This window comes from Geospiza fortis, unplaced genomic scaffold, assembly GCF_000277835.1.
Source record: "Geospiza fortis unplaced genomic scaffold, GeoFor_1.0 scaffold362, whole genome shotgun sequence".
Taxonomy (NCBI): Eukaryota; Metazoa; Chordata; class Aves; order Passeriformes; family Thraupidae; genus Geospiza; species Geospiza fortis.
The window spans coordinates 913,373-929,936 of record NW_005054464.1 but is presented as its reverse complement, the minus strand read 5'-3'; the positions used below and the strand labels follow the sequence as shown (position 1 = coordinate 929,936).

At 37.7% G+C, this 16,564-nt stretch overlaps 1 protein-coding gene across 3 annotated transcripts in view; it reads left to right on the top strand.

Annotated features, from left to right (window-relative positions):
* The window catches only part of COBL (cordon-bleu WH2 repeat protein), a 114,468-nt gene that overhangs the window by 53,597 nt on the left and 44,307 nt on the right, over positions 1 to 16,564 (top strand). For 2 of the 3 annotated variants that reach the window (XM_031062782.1, XM_031062781.1), the window contains 2 exons: positions 8,710 to 8,848; positions 11,789 to 11,959. In XM_031062782.1, coding sequence (XP_030918642.1) covers positions 8,710 to 8,848; positions 11,789 to 11,959 — 310 coding nt within the window. The remainder of the gene's footprint in view (positions 1 to 8,709; positions 8,849 to 11,788; positions 11,960 to 16,564) is intronic. The other variant, XM_031062783.1, reaches the window with a different exon arrangement.

The following is a 16,564-nucleotide window of genomic DNA, read 5'->3' as shown; positions in this document are numbered from 1 at the left end:
GCCCTGAGTTTTGGCAGGGTTGCAATGCTCAGTAAGTAAACTTCATCTGGCTTGCAAGTCTCAGACAAATAGAACAGGCTGATGTCATCGTAAGCTTTAACTCTCATTAAAGAAGAAAGTATGTGTCAAGTAATTATGAGGCTTTGTTGGGCATGGTATTTAGGGGAAGTTAATAGACAAAGATCATTTTGAACAGCAAGACTTCTGAAGAGTTGGCATTCAATGAGCAATGAAGAATGACCCTAGCACTGTGCTTAATTTAGAAACTGGGTTTGCATCACTTTTCAGACTTTGTTTCTAACTCCACCTTACACAGATCTTAAATTAAAAAGGTAAAAATTACAGAATCGAAAAATTAACAATGTGCTGTGTCAATCAGGTTTAATTCTATGGCTTAATAGTATAGTCATTGTTTAGCCAAATCAGAAAATAAGGGAAAACATCACAGATATAATAATTAAAAAAAAAAAAAGTTCTCTGCTATTTCAAGCTATTTTTCACAGTCATAGAATTCTTAGGGATGGAAGGGACAGCTGGAGGTCATCCAGTCTGACCTCTCTGCCAAGGCAGGGTCCCCTAGACCAGGTTACACAGGAACACATCTAGAGGGGTTTTGTCCCAGACAGGGAGGCTCCACAACCTCCCTGGACAAGCAGTTCCAGTGCTCTGCCACTCTCAAGGTAAAGAAGTTCTTCCTCATGTTGAGGCGCAACTTTGTGTGTTTCAGTTTGTGGACATTGGTCCTCATCCTGTCGCAGGGCACCCCTGAAAAGAATCTGGCACCATTCTCTTTAAAGTTGCCATAGGTCACTTGGAGAAGTAGGCATCTCATTTTTTTTTTTTTTTTGCAGGATGCCTGTCTTAATGAGAATATAATTTCTCATCTCCTGAGACCCAGTAGACAACCCCTGAGTCCTGCTCAGCTCTATGTTGCTGACACTTCCAGGTGTGGCTAACAAGCAGTGTGCCACGATGGGTTCCTCAAGCAAGTCTTCATAGCAAAATCTATTTGTAATTTTGGATAATAAAATTTGACACTTGTGGTCAATAGCTTGATGTAGAGCCATGTTATGCTACTGTCCTAGTAATATATCTAATTGGCACTGCGGTACCACTTTGTTCTTTCCCCGTCTTCCTGCCTTTAGGTTGTGGAAATTCAGGGGATTTTGGCTGGTGTTCATAAGTGCTGGAGAGAACTTGACTTGAGTGGGAATTTGAAGGGGGCAGTGGGAAGCTATGGCACAAACAAGGTGATTGTTAAGGGTCCCTTCCAATCCAAACCATTCCATGGACCTGTTGAATCAGAAAGGAATCAAACTATTGCTGGACTTGCTGCCTAAACCATATTCCCCAGGCTTTCTATGTGCCTGCAGAAGGAGAAGGCTGATAGAAGGGCGTAGAACACTGGAAATAATCAGATATGGTTTTCTCTAAATTGAGAAGACTGCCAAGGTGATTGCCTGGGACTTAGTGCTAAGCACTAAAAATTTAATTTGGCTATCTCTACAAAAGAAAATTGATAATTAGCAAAACAAATGAACATTATTAAGAGTGTGTTGTTAATTGTACCGTTCTAACGAAAAAGATGTGCACAAATATGAGATTAAAATCTGGAGGTCAATTTTTTCCCTTTTTTTTTTAACTTCTGTAGAGGACAAAGGAATATTGGTTTGTAGTGGTTTTAAAATGTGATTTTTAAGTGTTTGAGGGGTTCTTGTTGGTTTTTTTCCCCCCTAAATGAAGACATAAATGAGGAAAATTACATTGTATTCTGAGAAACAGAGGAAGTTCAATTCTTTGCCAAAGCAAACATCCGCAGACTTGTGTAGTCTCCATGTTTCAATGCATGTGAAAATATTTGATGTTGTAGAGTGATTTCCTTGAGTGGAAATAATGCTGCAGCTAGAAATGAGATTTTGCAAAGAAGGAAATCACAGCTATCTTAGTAATTTAACATCTCAGATTTGTTTATGGATAGTTTCCTGTCTGACACATTTAACTGAACAAGTTAAAGGGTTTAAAGATTAAAATGGCATTAATTTTTGACTGTCCTTGACAGTGACATTTCACAAAGGGTGTGTTCTATAAAAACAGATGGAAAAATGAGCTTACCCCTTCACCTTGTACTGGCTTTCTTGTGTTAACTGATTTAGCTTTCTGCCACCAATCAGCCAAGTATTCAAGGACATACTTGCCTTTTGTCTTCTTCATTTTGTGAATAAAGTAGCACAAAAACATAGAAGTTTCTATAAAATCCAAGCTTTTATCTGTTATTAAGGCTGCGGTGTTTTTGTAGTCAGAGCTTGATTTTTGATAATCAATTTTAAATTCTGTTTAACACCAAAGTTATATAATAAAAAAATAATCTGAAACTAAGCATTATGGGCAAAATTACGCAAAGTAGTGTGATATGTGATGAAAATAGTGTGATATGGGATTAAAATATTAATGGTAGGGTTCTTTTCAGTAGGCAGATGCAGTTTGCACTCTAGTTCTAAGACATATTTCCCAAAGTGCCTGAGCCCTACCAGCAGCAAAGCAGCTCAGAAGCTGAGGCAGGGAGTACAGCTGCTGGTACAGGAGTACAGCTGGGATGCAGCCATCAGGTGAGACAGATACCTGCAGAGCACAGGGAAGCATGATGCAGATTGTCAGGATAACCATGAAATATGGTTATCCTCTTCCTTGAGTTGCTTGCTACTCTTGTGGACTTAAGTTGCCAGTAGCTTGGGAGTCTCCCATCTAAATCTGTTCCCCAGGAGAGTGATGTGTCCAGAGTTACACAAGCTGTCAGGTCTGGTCGGTCCAAATATCAGTCCTGCTATCCCAGCATACTTAGTATTGTGGCTTACTTAAAGCTAAGCCTGTTTTTATTCATTTTATTGCCAGGCTTTGAGATCCAACACATGAAGATGAATGGAAGTAAAATGACCAATGCAGAGAAACTCTTTGCTAATTCCTAAAGTGTAGTTATTCCTATGCATTTAACAAAACTGCAAGTTTTCTGAATGATACCCTCTTTAAAAGTGTTTCAGTGTGCTGGATTTCTTATTATCTCTGTGTCTGTTGTTTTGGTAATGCATTGTTGTATTTTGTGGTATCTTAGTAAGTATTTTAAATAACCCACACAAATGTCCTTCTGCGCAGTAAGGAGACGCTTCTGGGGAGACATCAGGCTGCTGCCTTTGAATGCAGTTTCTAATATACTTGTGTTTTAGTGCACTTGTGTACTTATGGATTAAGCATTCATCTTTTAATAAAATGAAGCAGGATGCTACCCAATAAGGAAAGAAGGTGGAGAAGTTCAGTGCTGAATAGACTATTTTATTCAATGAAGCTTAAAGTGGTCAGCCTCATTAGTTCAGTTGCCCAATTTTGAGAGCTCACTGAATTTTCCTTTGTCAGTGTATGCCAATGAAAAGTCTAATGATGCATGACCTGTCCAGGGAATATTAGGCACATGAGTAAATGTTGTATAAGACACATTACCGTTCAATTGGGACTTCTTGTGGTTTCTAGTTCTAGGCATGTTGAAGCATCTGTTGCCCTGTGAAAATGCAGAATCAGCTGTGCAGGATAGCTTTTATATCATCAAGTTTAGTGGACAGATTTATGTCTCCATTCTGCCACTGAAAGATTTATCTGTCTGATTTTCCTAGAGCAACTCTTCTTGGATCAAAATATTTTCTTCTCAACTGCTTTAAGTTATGTCATGGTAATATGTCTTTCAATCTAAACCCATAAATCTTACATACCAATCTACCACTTGTCTTTCATAGAATATTATAAAGGATTAGTGCAGTTATAAAGAGTTTAAAGCCAATTAATGAAACATGCATCTTTTTTTCTTTTAGAATTCTTGTAAAATGGCTTTTAATTATTTCAAGATTTCTTAATTTTTTTTTTGCAGGGGAAGAGGTTTGAGATGGTCCCACATATGATTTGGGATGATACTGTTGTTTGTTCAGTTATAGCTTACCTCTGGGGTTTTTTTTTCCTGTTTGGATTGCATTTAAACATGTTTGAAATTCAATAGGCACTCTGACCCCACACAATATCATGGCCAGTAGGTGTATCAGAATCTGGCCCACTTAAATCAGAGTGTGTGTCTGGTCAGTGTGGGATGATGGAACCACTTTGTAATGAGGGTGTGCTGGTGATAGAATCCGTGTGTCATTTTTCCAGTTCTTTTTATTTACTTCTAAAAATAATTTCTGCAGTCGTTCACTGTTTCCAGGATTGAGAGAATTTGTATACAAATTAGCCAATTCCTGTATAAAACAATAAAAGGTCCTGATGTGTAACATTGCATAAAAAGGAGAAAGAAGCAAGAGAGTATAAGGACTTTCTTCACACAGTTTATATCATATGCTATAGAATTATTTATTTGCTCAACAATAATCTGACATCCCTTAGAAGCAATCCTTATTCCAGACATGATTCTACTGCTGATACATCTGCATAATCTGTAGCTGTGTTATTTGAGCAGGAAGAAAATTGCTTTAAGGAGAATTCTATTAAATATCGAGACTGGAAAATTCTTAGATTTTCAAGAATTTTGCCTTTCTGTGGCAAATTATAGGAGTGAAAGTAAAAGGAAAAATCTGTTGCCGTAAGACAAATGTTTCTTGTAATGTTTATAAAAAATACTGGAAAGAATGGCTTGGATTTTGAAACACAAACTATGCAAATTAATGATGTCATTTCTGGCTTACAGAAGGAGGCTCACTTTTAGGAGCCATAAACCTGCAGTGAATTTGGGGCTAGTTGGGTCTGTGGATTACAAAAAGTTGGCATTGACCAGATGACTTAGTACTTTTATAAATCAACATTTCTGTTAGAAGGTTTAAAAGGGAAGGGCTGACAAATACAAAACCAGTGTCTGGCCTGTAAATAGAGGACAGGCAAGGCAAAGGAGTGGAGCTCACACTGGAATTCTATCTGAGAACCTCCTTGTCTTTGAATGCTAGATGAATTTTCTGTAGTGGTGACTTTTGTTTCTTTGGGCCTCTTTTAATGACTTTCATTATTTCATATTCATTGGAACCTGACCCAAAGAAAGTACTGGACTGTTACACATAAAGAAACTTAAATTCAATTTGCGCATGCACTCTTACAGTGTCCGAAGATTGTTTGCAAGTAGGGTGACTGTGAAATGCTACTGATTGAAAATTTCAAGGATTGGCCTTGTAGGATTCTTTTCTACACAATTTTGACAATTAACCCATGGTATTGATGTTATGCTCTAAATATATTCTCAAATCTTATCTAGAGCCCTCAAAATTGTTAAGTATGTTGAGCTTTCACAGTAGGAAAACAAATACAGCACATTGCTCAGATATTTTGTACGCAATGTTGGAAGTATTTTTCAAAGAGCATTGAGCCCTGAATGTGATGATTTTTGGTTTGGTTTGGTTTTATTTTAATTATTCTATGTTATCAGTAGGGGAAGAGAAGCTGTGCTATTTTTCAGATTTGGGTCCTTTTGACCTCTTTTATTCTAGCTCAGTTCATGGTATTAATTATAGTCAGAATTTAATTAACATCTTTTCAAACTATGTATTTTTTGTGACAGGAGCTGATCTAATAATTTCTTGTTGATAAATATAGGTGAAACGCAAGTGCTAAGACTAGGAAATACTCTGTTAGACTCAGAGAGGGGCTCCTCTTGCAAAGTTTCAATGGGAAATTACTGCAAATAATGTTGCCAAGGCTTGATTTCTTTACAAAAGAAGCAGCCAGCCATAACAAATTATTTTCGAGTTCTATTGGTTTTGTATGTACAATTGGAAGAAAGAAACAGAATGTTCTTTGTGTTCTTTTCCATTTATGTTTAGCCTCATAGGTTTACCGAAATTGGGATTAAAGAAAATATACTTTTAACAATTTTTATGACCTGGTCTTCAACTAGATACTTCTTATATACTTTGTAGCATGACTGGCTTTAAACAAGCTTTTCATCTTCTTTGTGGTGTTTGTGAAGAATACTGCACTTAGCTGACAGTATAATAAATGCATTTTTGTGTGTGTATTTCACCAAACTTTCATTATTGCAGTCATGCACTAGCTCTTTCCTAGCCTATTCTTTAACTGCAGCAGCGTGATCATCCATACATGTATCTAGTGTCCCTCAGAAGATTTGGTTAAGTAAGAATACATAGAGCTGAAAAGGATAATCTGACTTCTAATATGGATCTTTTCTTCACAGGAAAGCAGTTATGTGTCTTTGTGGGATTTGAATATACCAAGCTAACATCCTTCACTCCTCCTGTACTTGGAGAAGGGTGATTAGTGATCTCTAATATTTTAAGTGGGAAGACACATTTCTTTACTTTCTGCCTTGGTTGTCAAGATTTCCTAACTTTATCATTTAAATCACCAGTCCAACCAGTTTTTGTCCTAAAATAAAATGACTTTTCTGTCTGGAGAGGGAGGACTGAAGGTGGAAGCTGCAAAATGCCACTAAACAGCTGCAAAAGTCAAGGTTGTACTTGTGAAGCTTTGGGAAAGTTCAGATGGTGCCTGTCTCCCAGATGATTCAATTTCTCCATAGTTACTGAATTTTGCAGTCTTTGTAGTAATCAAAATCACCACTTTAATAATTTTCTTTCTCTTTTTTTCCTGTAAGGTAGTATCCTGCAGAATCAAGATACAGTATTAAGTGCCTACATGTTGTTAGTTTTTTAAAATGCAGGGGAGAAGAATGGGATTTTTTTTTTCCTTTTCAAAGTGTGTATTTGCTGATTTCTTCAATGGAGAAGAATGCAGCATTAGGTGGCTGTCCTTGGTGTTATTCCCCTCAAAACCAAAGCCTGATGAGTCTGTTTCACTGAATGGAGTTTCCCATGTTCAGCTCAATATTGAGCATTCTCTTTCAACTTCAGTCAGTTGTGGTTAGCTCCTTATCACTACAGGCAGTTTCTTTGTCAGGGGAATGTCCCATCTTAATATGGAGCAACACTATAACATTGGGCAAAAGTTTTTCAGTGCAGTGGAGCTCTAAAATTTTGCTGTATCTAGTTCAACAGTTTGGTGTGGTGCTCTTTTCTGGGTATAAGTCCAATGTTTTTTAAATTTTATTAAATTTGGTGACTAAAATTTAAGTCCACAAAGTTGCTAGTTACTCCTAACATTATGGCCCATTTACTATGCCTAACATTGTCTAGATTGGCCTCACTGGCTTTAGTCATGTACTGTATCTGGTGGAAATTTAATATAAAATGCCGACATAATCCACGATAGTAGGAATTAGGACCAGGACACCTTCCTTTCCTACCCTTGTTTGGTGTGAAGCTGCAGCTCATCCTGGTTGCTGTGCTTTATGTCCAGTGTACTTACTACCTAGTTTCTCCCAGGCAGGGTACAGGTTCCCCAAGGGGTGGAGAGTATCCAATTGTCATGTGGCATTGTGGTTAAAGCATAATCCTCAAAGGTGGGAACAAAAGGGTTCTTTTTTTAAAATGTAAGACCCTCCTGAGTACTTTTAAAAAGGAAGGCTAAGTGAAGGACACTCTTTTCATATCCTAATCTTTGTAAAATTCATTCATTCTCAGATTTTTTTACTCAGCATAGGAAAGGAAACCTGTAAATGAGTGCCTTTCCTCTGAAGTCTGGTGGTAGATAAACAGTGTGAAGCTACTATTTGTTTAATGAAATCTCCCACAACAATTGTCTTTTAAGGGTCCATTAATCCTCTGGATTAAAGGAAATATTATGAATATGATTGTTATTTTTTTTAGTTAGGCCTTTGAAATAGTAGAAAACCCCTGCAGTTCTGTATATTAGGTACAGAAGTACTGGGATAGACAGAGCAGTTAAATCAAAGAACTGACGACTTCTTTGGCGGAAAACCAGCAGCATGTTATATGTGGGCAGCCACCATTACTCTCTACCTCATCAAAGCCTGGTACTAACTGGTGTTGTCAGTACCTTTCAAATATAAAAATTCCACTGATTTTCCTACATGGTTTTATTATTATTATTTTTCCTGAAAAAGGAAGTAAGGTTAAGTTCCAACAAGCTACAGAAAATATTATACAACCCAATAAAACCCAAGTCAATTGTAAAAACATTTTTTGTATTTTTAAAAGGAGCATAAACAGTAATGAAGTCTTGGCATAGCAACCAGCATGTTGCAATTATTAGAAGCCAAGGTGTTATGGATCTTCAAAAGCAGGTCTGTGAAGTCCAGTAGGCGTGAATAGAGTACAGTGTGATCTCATATCATCATGCAAGCAAACAGGCAATTCTGATTCTTCTCTCAAAAATCCTTAGACAAGAATTTGAGAGGAAAATAAAAGAAATGAGAAAGATTTTATTCACTATACATGCCAATTGGAGTATTTAACCATAATTTAAGGTTTGAAGAAACCAGTGGGAAAAGATCTTGTTATGGCTCAAGCTTAACAACACACATACTTTGCTTTGCTGAGTGTTGGGCTCTCTAGTTCACTTTTTCCAAAACCATCAAATGCCTACCAGAGTGGTATTTCTGCTGTGACACTCATCAAGCAGTTCTTGTCTCTTTCCTTTTCTGAGTGCAATATTACTGTAATTCTTTAATCTCTGGTTGTCACTATAATTGCTCATTTTAAATATACTGTGCTGAGAAATTATGTCATATGGCAAACACTTTTTTTTTTGGTTACTGAAAATGTACAACATCAACAAAATAGATCCTTTACTTTGCTTATTTTTCAACTTTGTTAGATATCACAAGGAGCATCCTTGAATGATTTAAGGAAAAAGAAGAGGCGTGCCCCTCTTCCACCAGCTGCGTCTGCTCCACCCACTCCTGCCATACCAAACAGGACAGAAGACAGGGAAGACAAGAGGAAGAGCACAATGGGTGAGAAGAATTCTTTTCTCCTGAATAACCCTATTCATGTGTTTTCAATGCTCACTGTTTGAAGTTGCCTTAATTCTGTTATGCTGTGAGTTTGGAAACTTTTGTAACTTGGGGAAAAAACTACATTTCTCTGCAGAATGAAAGTCTGGAAATAAGTGTTTGTATATTGCCTCTTCTTTTTTTCCATGGCACCATTCAGAGTATCACAGGGTAGTAAAATGTAGATAACACTTGTCAGATGATTTGAATATTTGGCACAAACTTTATATCCAAAAGCACTAGCCCTGGGCCTATTCTGCACCTTGAAGGTCATGATTGGTTTGCTAGTACATGGAAATACAGAAATAGTAAATGGATATGCTAATAAATGGAGAGAGACCAGACAAAACTGAATACATCTGAAGCCATGAAGTTCTGCTAGGACCAAAGGGCAGTCAACTTGGTTCAGTGTTTCCTCACATTTCTAAAACCTGAAGATACTTGATTTCCATATTGTCCTCCAACAGTTTGACATCAACTGCCCATATAAAGTAAAGTTTGTTTTCTTTAAATTTCATTCCCACTTTTATTATAAATCAATACCTGATGATTCTTTAGCTAATCAGTAGAAGAAAAGAACTAACTGATGCTCTCAAAGGAATGCCAACAAAAGAAACTGGTAGCTTCAGCTGCATGTGGCACCACATTTACTCACACGGAAAAACTGAAAAACATTCTCCCAAACCTCTGTTGTTATCTGCCTGGTAGCTTGTTCAGATTGGTGAGAGCTTTGCCTGAGTGAGGACACCTGGATTATGCTTCTAGCAAGCAAAGTGATTTTATAATGGGTCAAGTTATGAGATAATGACCCCGCATATTGGAACTCATTTTTCAGTACATTAAGAGAATCATTCTTCAAGTGCCGTAACGCACTCAGTGCACTTCAGTTCATGCCTTTGACCTCATGTTTCATAAAATGCCTAAGACATACAGATATGACATTCTGTCATACATAATTGCTTGCATTACAAATGCCTCACAGTTTAGTAAGAAACCTCTTGGCTTTGTTCCAACATTTATTTTCAGTAAATGCTTCACATTTAATGCCTCAGCATTTATGTAGCAGCAGGAGTCCATTATCATGTGACATATTCAACTCCATTAACATCTCTTATTTAAACTCTCTAGGGGCAGTGCTATTGCTGGACCATATAAGACAGGAGTTTTCAGCAAATTGGCTTACTTTTAATCACTACAGAGGTCACACTACCACTTCTCACGCTTTGCCCTACTACTGGTCACTTTTTGATGACATTTGTTGCTTTAACTTTTCATAAGTGTTCTATTTCTTTTGTATTGGTGCTCAAATGTTGCAGATGAGATATAGCAGAGCAGAGCTATTTCTAGTCTGTTCAGTACTGTGTACATAAGTGCTTGTTGGAGTGCTCTGTTCATGTAGGATTCTGTAGTATCGTTTGCTTTAATGGAGCCTTATTATTTTACACTGACAAAGACCTTGTCCCACAGTAGCCCTGTCTTCAGTGCTTTTTGTTTTCTGCTACTTTCTTGAATGAATGTGTTCATTAACAAGAAAAAATGTTACAGCCGGAGAGGGTTGGTAAAACAGCCTCTCTTCAGGGCCTTTGCAGGAAAACAATGAGAAAGCACAGATGGCTTTGAAAGCATGAGGGAAAAGCTGTGAAAAAAGCAAGACTCTTGTGAGGGGAAAAAACGTACTGCAAGAAATAGCCACATGATGGAAAAAAAAGTATTAAAGATACCTGTGTACCTCTCAAGTTAGCCATGTGAATCAAAGCAAAAAGATCCTATCAAAAATATTCTCAAACTGGCAAATTCCCCATAGTGTTCAATACTGAATCAGTTATTATGACACCAAAGTATTGTGCCAAATTTCCTTAAAGCAGTAAAAAAGGGCTTGCACATTTGCCAGCATTAAATTGTGTCTCTGGAAGATACTCCTCTGGAAGCTAGTGACTGCTAAGTAAAAAATCATAACGGTTTAATCTTTTTTCTCCCCCCTGGGTGTTGCTTCCCCTCTCAGCAGCCCCAAAGCACAAGCCAGAGAGTATAGGAATGGATCAGACCAAACATCTGTCTCTGCCTGCATCCATCTTCAGCAATGACCACAGCACATGCTTCAGGCAGGGTATGAAAGCAGAACAAGCACGTAGTCGTGGTTCCTCAGAGCGCTTTCAACCTCTAAGGACTTTCCAAATAACAGTAGCTTAAGTTCTGTACATTACAAACTGGCAGCAGCTTTTTTGCATTGAAAGTGGTTCACAGAGTACAGTGCAAAGACACATGTATTTCTTTAGTTATTGCACATAGTGTTGAAATAATCCCCCAGTCAAACTTATGGGCATTTCCTTTGATAGCTTCAAACAATATTTTGCAAAAAACAGTTTAATCATCTGCTTCTCTAAAATGTCAAAATAATGAAAACTGACTCAAAAAGAAGAGCAGAAAAGCCTGTAAGATACCTACTTCAAAATAGCGACCTAAGACATCTTCCTCTTTCTCTCAGAAAGAGTCAGGAAAATAGTCACATAAAGTATCTCAGAGGTCAACAAATTCAGGCAGTTTGACACTTCAGGAGATAAAATAAAACACATTTTTCACATTTTCTTACACTGCTTTTTTGAATTTTTTTTAGCTCCTTAACTGCTTTTCTCTGCCCTTATGCCTGCCAAAAGCGGTGATTTTTAACTGGTAGTTGTAATGTATGTCTATGTGCTGGGCTCAATTCTGGTCCCACTGCTGTTGGTTTAAGACACACCTTTTCCTTCTCCCTTAATTATTTGGATGTAAATAAGAGCAGAACTAGATCCAGAGAGACCTTGCATGTGGGTAAGGGAAAATCAATGTGTTTTTAAAAAATAAAAATGAACAGACTGATCATTATCTTGCAATGAAGTAACAAGTCAATTGATCCCCCTGTAGGTGATGGACGGCAGGTGCCACAAAAGCCTCCTAGGGGCACCACTCGTGGTCCCCCCCAGTTAGTGATCCCCCCACCCCCACCTTACCCTCCTCCTGGCAGTGACATTGTGGATCCAACAGTGTGTTACAGAGAAGCAGATGTTACAGCACCAACAAAGCTGGTACCTAAACGTATGTTTGAAAATATATGTATTTACATTTCCATTCTTTTGATGATTACTCTCAGAGGTAGCTTTTCCAGACTTTCCTCTCTGCTCTTTAGACATCTGTGTCTGTTTTTCCCCCTTTTTCCAGCCTGCTCTCTTTCAAAATGCCCAATGCAGTGTAACTAACTAATATAAAGTGAGAAAAACACTTGCTTGGAGAGAGTTTTGCATGTGATACCTGGTCATTGTACAGAAGCATTTTAAAATAACCATCAAGCTTTGTTGCTTTGTTCAACTGAAAAAAAAATCTTTTGTCTTTTATCAATTCCCCGAGTTTGTTTTCCTGTACTAATGATTTTTTGTCTCCCCAGAGAGGAGTTCCTTTGAGACTCGATGGGTCTATCAATCTAGGTTGAAAATTACAGTGTCTTCCTTAAGAAAACTAAACCATTTACAGGCTCTGTATATTGTTAAAGGCCTTCCTGTCCTAATGGGTACATCTTTCTTGGCATCTCTGGGTAGTCCTTTGTGTGCTCTTCACCTTGGGGCGTAACAGTTATCAGACAAAGAAGTACAATATTTTTCACATGCCCATGTACTTGTGAAAAGCATGTTTTCATGCTGCTTTTTCGTGCTTATCCATTGACTGCCTTTAAATCTTTGTACACAATCCAAGTCTTTGATCATGTATTATGTTCCCTGTGGGCTTGCCCTGCACACCCATGTAGAGCCGGTAAAAGCAGCAAAGCTCTGCACGTTATGGCATCTCATGGATGCGCTTCCTTTGAAGACTAGGAGGGTGTCTCCTAACCATGGCGTAGAGAAATGTCTCCATTAGCTACTAATTTGACAGAAGGTCTCTTTCCAGGACCTTATGTTTACCAAAACTACTCTGCAGGTTGCAGTTACTCTGATAGGTAAATGTGGGTGTGTTTGCTGTTGATTACCAGCTAAATCTAAAGCACTATTTCTCAAATTGGAAATACAAATTGTTAAGTTTTATTGGAGCTAATGATGGAAATTAAGGCGATCATACTAACAGAAAACCTGAATCTTATTGAGGAATAACCGTAAGACATCTTTATCAGCTTATGTACAGAAATCATACTTAAAATCTTCTTCTTGTTCTAGATACTATCAACTTTCCTGTGATGTTTTCTTTATTAAAAATCCATTGTCGCCTTCTTTGCATTAATATTTCTGCTTCATTTGAGTTTCTATCACTGTTATTTTGCAATGCTTTCCTGATCTACCTTGCTGATCAAATACCCTTTAATCAATGCAGCCCTGATGTAATCAGTGTCATCATTTGCTCCTAAACAAACACAGTATCTCAGCCAAAAGGATTTGATTAAGCTTGTACATAGAAACATAACATGAATTTTTATTGTCCTCAATTTACTGAGAGCAAGAGTTTAGTGGGTACTTATTTTAGGCTTAAAGCATCAGTATTGGAGAGGGACAAGTTTTAGCTCTGTAATTATGCTTTGTCCTTCCTAGATAAAGATAAGTGTGTAGATTTACACAAGAGAAGCATGTACAGATGTACCCATGAGAGACAGCAGCACAAGTAGGACTGATGCTAATTACATTGCCTAATGCCATTCTGAAAGGTGCTTAGATACCGTAGTGATTGAGCCTTGTAAGAACAACGTTTTGCAATGATGTGTTTTATTGCCTGAGAATGCCTCAAGCAGTGCAAATAAGATTTGGGTGGTAGATTCAAAGAACAACAAAATTTTCAATCTTCCTAACTCTAACCTCAGTAAATGTGTTTTCTCATAGAATGAGGTGGGGAGGAGGATAAACGGCTGATACCAGGTGTTGTTAGAAGACATGTTTTTTTCTGAAATCACTCTCAAAACCACTTTCTCTGATAACAGCTGTGGGTGGGTGACTGTCAACAGCAGTATGTGTTCCATGAGAAAAAACTCCCATTTAGAAGTTAAAATTCTGTGATCATGTGGAGTTTAAATTCTCACTCCTTATGATCTGCCACTGTCTGTGAAGGACTGTCCTCCCTCCCTCCCTACACACAGTTGTCACTGTTCATTGCGTTTTCCAAATTTATGTGGAATATAAGTAATTCATGAGTATGGCCTGTAGTAAGATACTCGAGCTTTTCTGTATTAAATACCATTTAATACATTTTAGAATCTCTTCCACAAACAAGGGTGCAGAAGATCCTCACAGTTTTTCTCTTAAATCTTTTTATCCTAGTTACATGACCTTTTCTCTAACATTTGGTCTGGTAGAACCTTAGCTGCATGTTGTGTGCACGTTTAAATTGATGTGTTTATGGGATCCTTTCTCCTTCCTTACCATGCTAATCAGATTGTTCACGGCCTGATTCTAAGATTGACTGTACTTTGGGAATGCAGAGATGGAGATTGTTGCATGGTGTTTGGTTATGTCACATTGCTTGTGAAGTTCCAAATGTGTGAGTTGGTGATAAGCTCTGTGCTACTTACCTGAGGTAAAGAATGCATATAGTGAAAGACTGCTGCACCTAGACAAGCAACTGAAACATGCTGCCTTGAAATGTCAGCCAGCTCATTAGAATAAATTCAGTATTCCTGTGAAACTCCACATTATCCCTTTATTTGGCTAGTTATGAACTATCATTAAGATATGCAGTAAGAAATTAAAAGCTCTATGGGAAAGAATATACAATATACTCTGCCTTCCTGTACAGTGAGATACTGAGGTTAAGCTTTTCACTCTGGCACTGAATAAAGTACTAGTGAACTCAGGGCTCACACTGGGTAAGGACTTGACAACTGATTGATTTGTAAATTTCAGAAAGTGCTATTTCTTTGAAGAAATGAAATAATGATTTGAACCGGTCATTGTTTTTAACTGTAGATCAAAATAGTCAAACATCCCTTAATTAGAAGGTCTTTAAGGGGTGAAGGAGTGAGTACACTATGTTATTTTCTGTAGATGACGTGTAATAGTCATTGATGAATAAAACCAGGTAATTTTAAGGTACTACAAGAACAGAAAAGAGCCTTGTCTATATATCTAATTTTTATTTTTTTTTTCATTATATCACTGATATATGAACAGGTAATACAATCTGTCTGACAGAGGCAATGACAGTTTCACAAACAGTTCAGTCGAATTTCTTCAGTCACTTTAGACATATATCTAGTCTTTCACAGGGCTAGATTCTAAGAGTTTGGTTTTGTTAGCTTGAAGCAAAAAATGGGTAGAAACACAGAGTAAATTTTGCTCTTTTACATGTGGCTCTACATCAGCTGAGAGCTGAGGGCTGCTGTGCAGGGTGTTTTGCTGGCTTGTCATGGTACACTGCTTCATAAGGCAGGTGTTAAGTGACCCAGCCTTTTCTTTCTCAGAAGTGGTCTTTAAAGCAAGCATGCCTGCAGGTGTGGCTTAGGAGGCTTTTATTGCCATCACTACTCTTACTCAGTCAGGCAATCTGAGGCTAAAGAATGAAGTTGAATCTCCAATGTCATCTATCTTGCTCCTTCTGGAGAATTAAAATTCAGGCCAAGTACAGCAGAATTCACAGACATACAGCGTATCAGTAAGTATTGTGTTGTTAGGATTGAGTTAGCTTATACATGAACCCAGGCAGTTAGAGCAACTGTGGAATTCCAAATTTTAACGCATGTGCCCATGCACCTGCACCTCCTTTGGGCATCTGATTCTTTAATGTTACTGAGCATGCTAGCCATTCTGCCAACTGACCTTCACAATACTTATAATTTTATCCTTTTACTCTTTTCCCCCGACAGTTTACTGTTGTGCATCATTCCCTTCATACTCCAAGCGTGTCTGACAGACCTTGCCTCTTCCTATGACCTTCATACTTCTGAACCTCCTGTTGCCTCTGCTACCCTGATTCTTCTGTTGCCTTCCTTCCTCCTCTGCTGGGAAAAAAAAACCCTTTTTTTTGACTGAGATTTTGGCTTCTTTTCTTTTTAAACTCGCACATTCTCTTTAAATACTATTGATTATTTTTGGCTGTGGTTCATACTCATTGGTGAGATGTATCCTCCAGAACTGAATGGTGTGTTATATAAATCTATATATCAGCCTCAGAAAGATTATCTGTCATTCTTTTCCGAAAGATTATCTTTATTTTGAGCCATGGTTTGCTTTGATTTGGTGTTGCAAAAGAGTGTGTTCTTGGGACAGGGTGTCTTACTTTCCGTATTGTTTAAAGTTTTAATGAAAAGTTTCTAAGAACTCTTTTAGTTTTTCTTTCTGAAAAAAGACTTTAGTCTAGATATAAAGTTTTGTATTGCCTATTTGGTCTATTTTCCTTTTATTGCAACTGTTTTGTTCCTTTGGAACAAAACTGATATTGGGCATGGCCTAGCCAAGTTGAAGTGCAAGATTCTTTCTATATCTTGGCTATCAATCAAGCTGTCAAGACAAAAGAAACAGGAAGATCTGTTGCATCTATAAGGGGCTTAAAAGGAATACCAAAAACCAATACCAAATGCACTGATTCATATTCTTATGCTTTCATCCTGATGCTTAATATGAGTAATTTTATCTTGATGCTGGAGACATGCTGTGGAAATCGAGGTGTGTGTTCTATTTCTGTAACAAAAGACTCAAACACTGTTTGCTCAAGATACATCTCGTTCTACAAGTC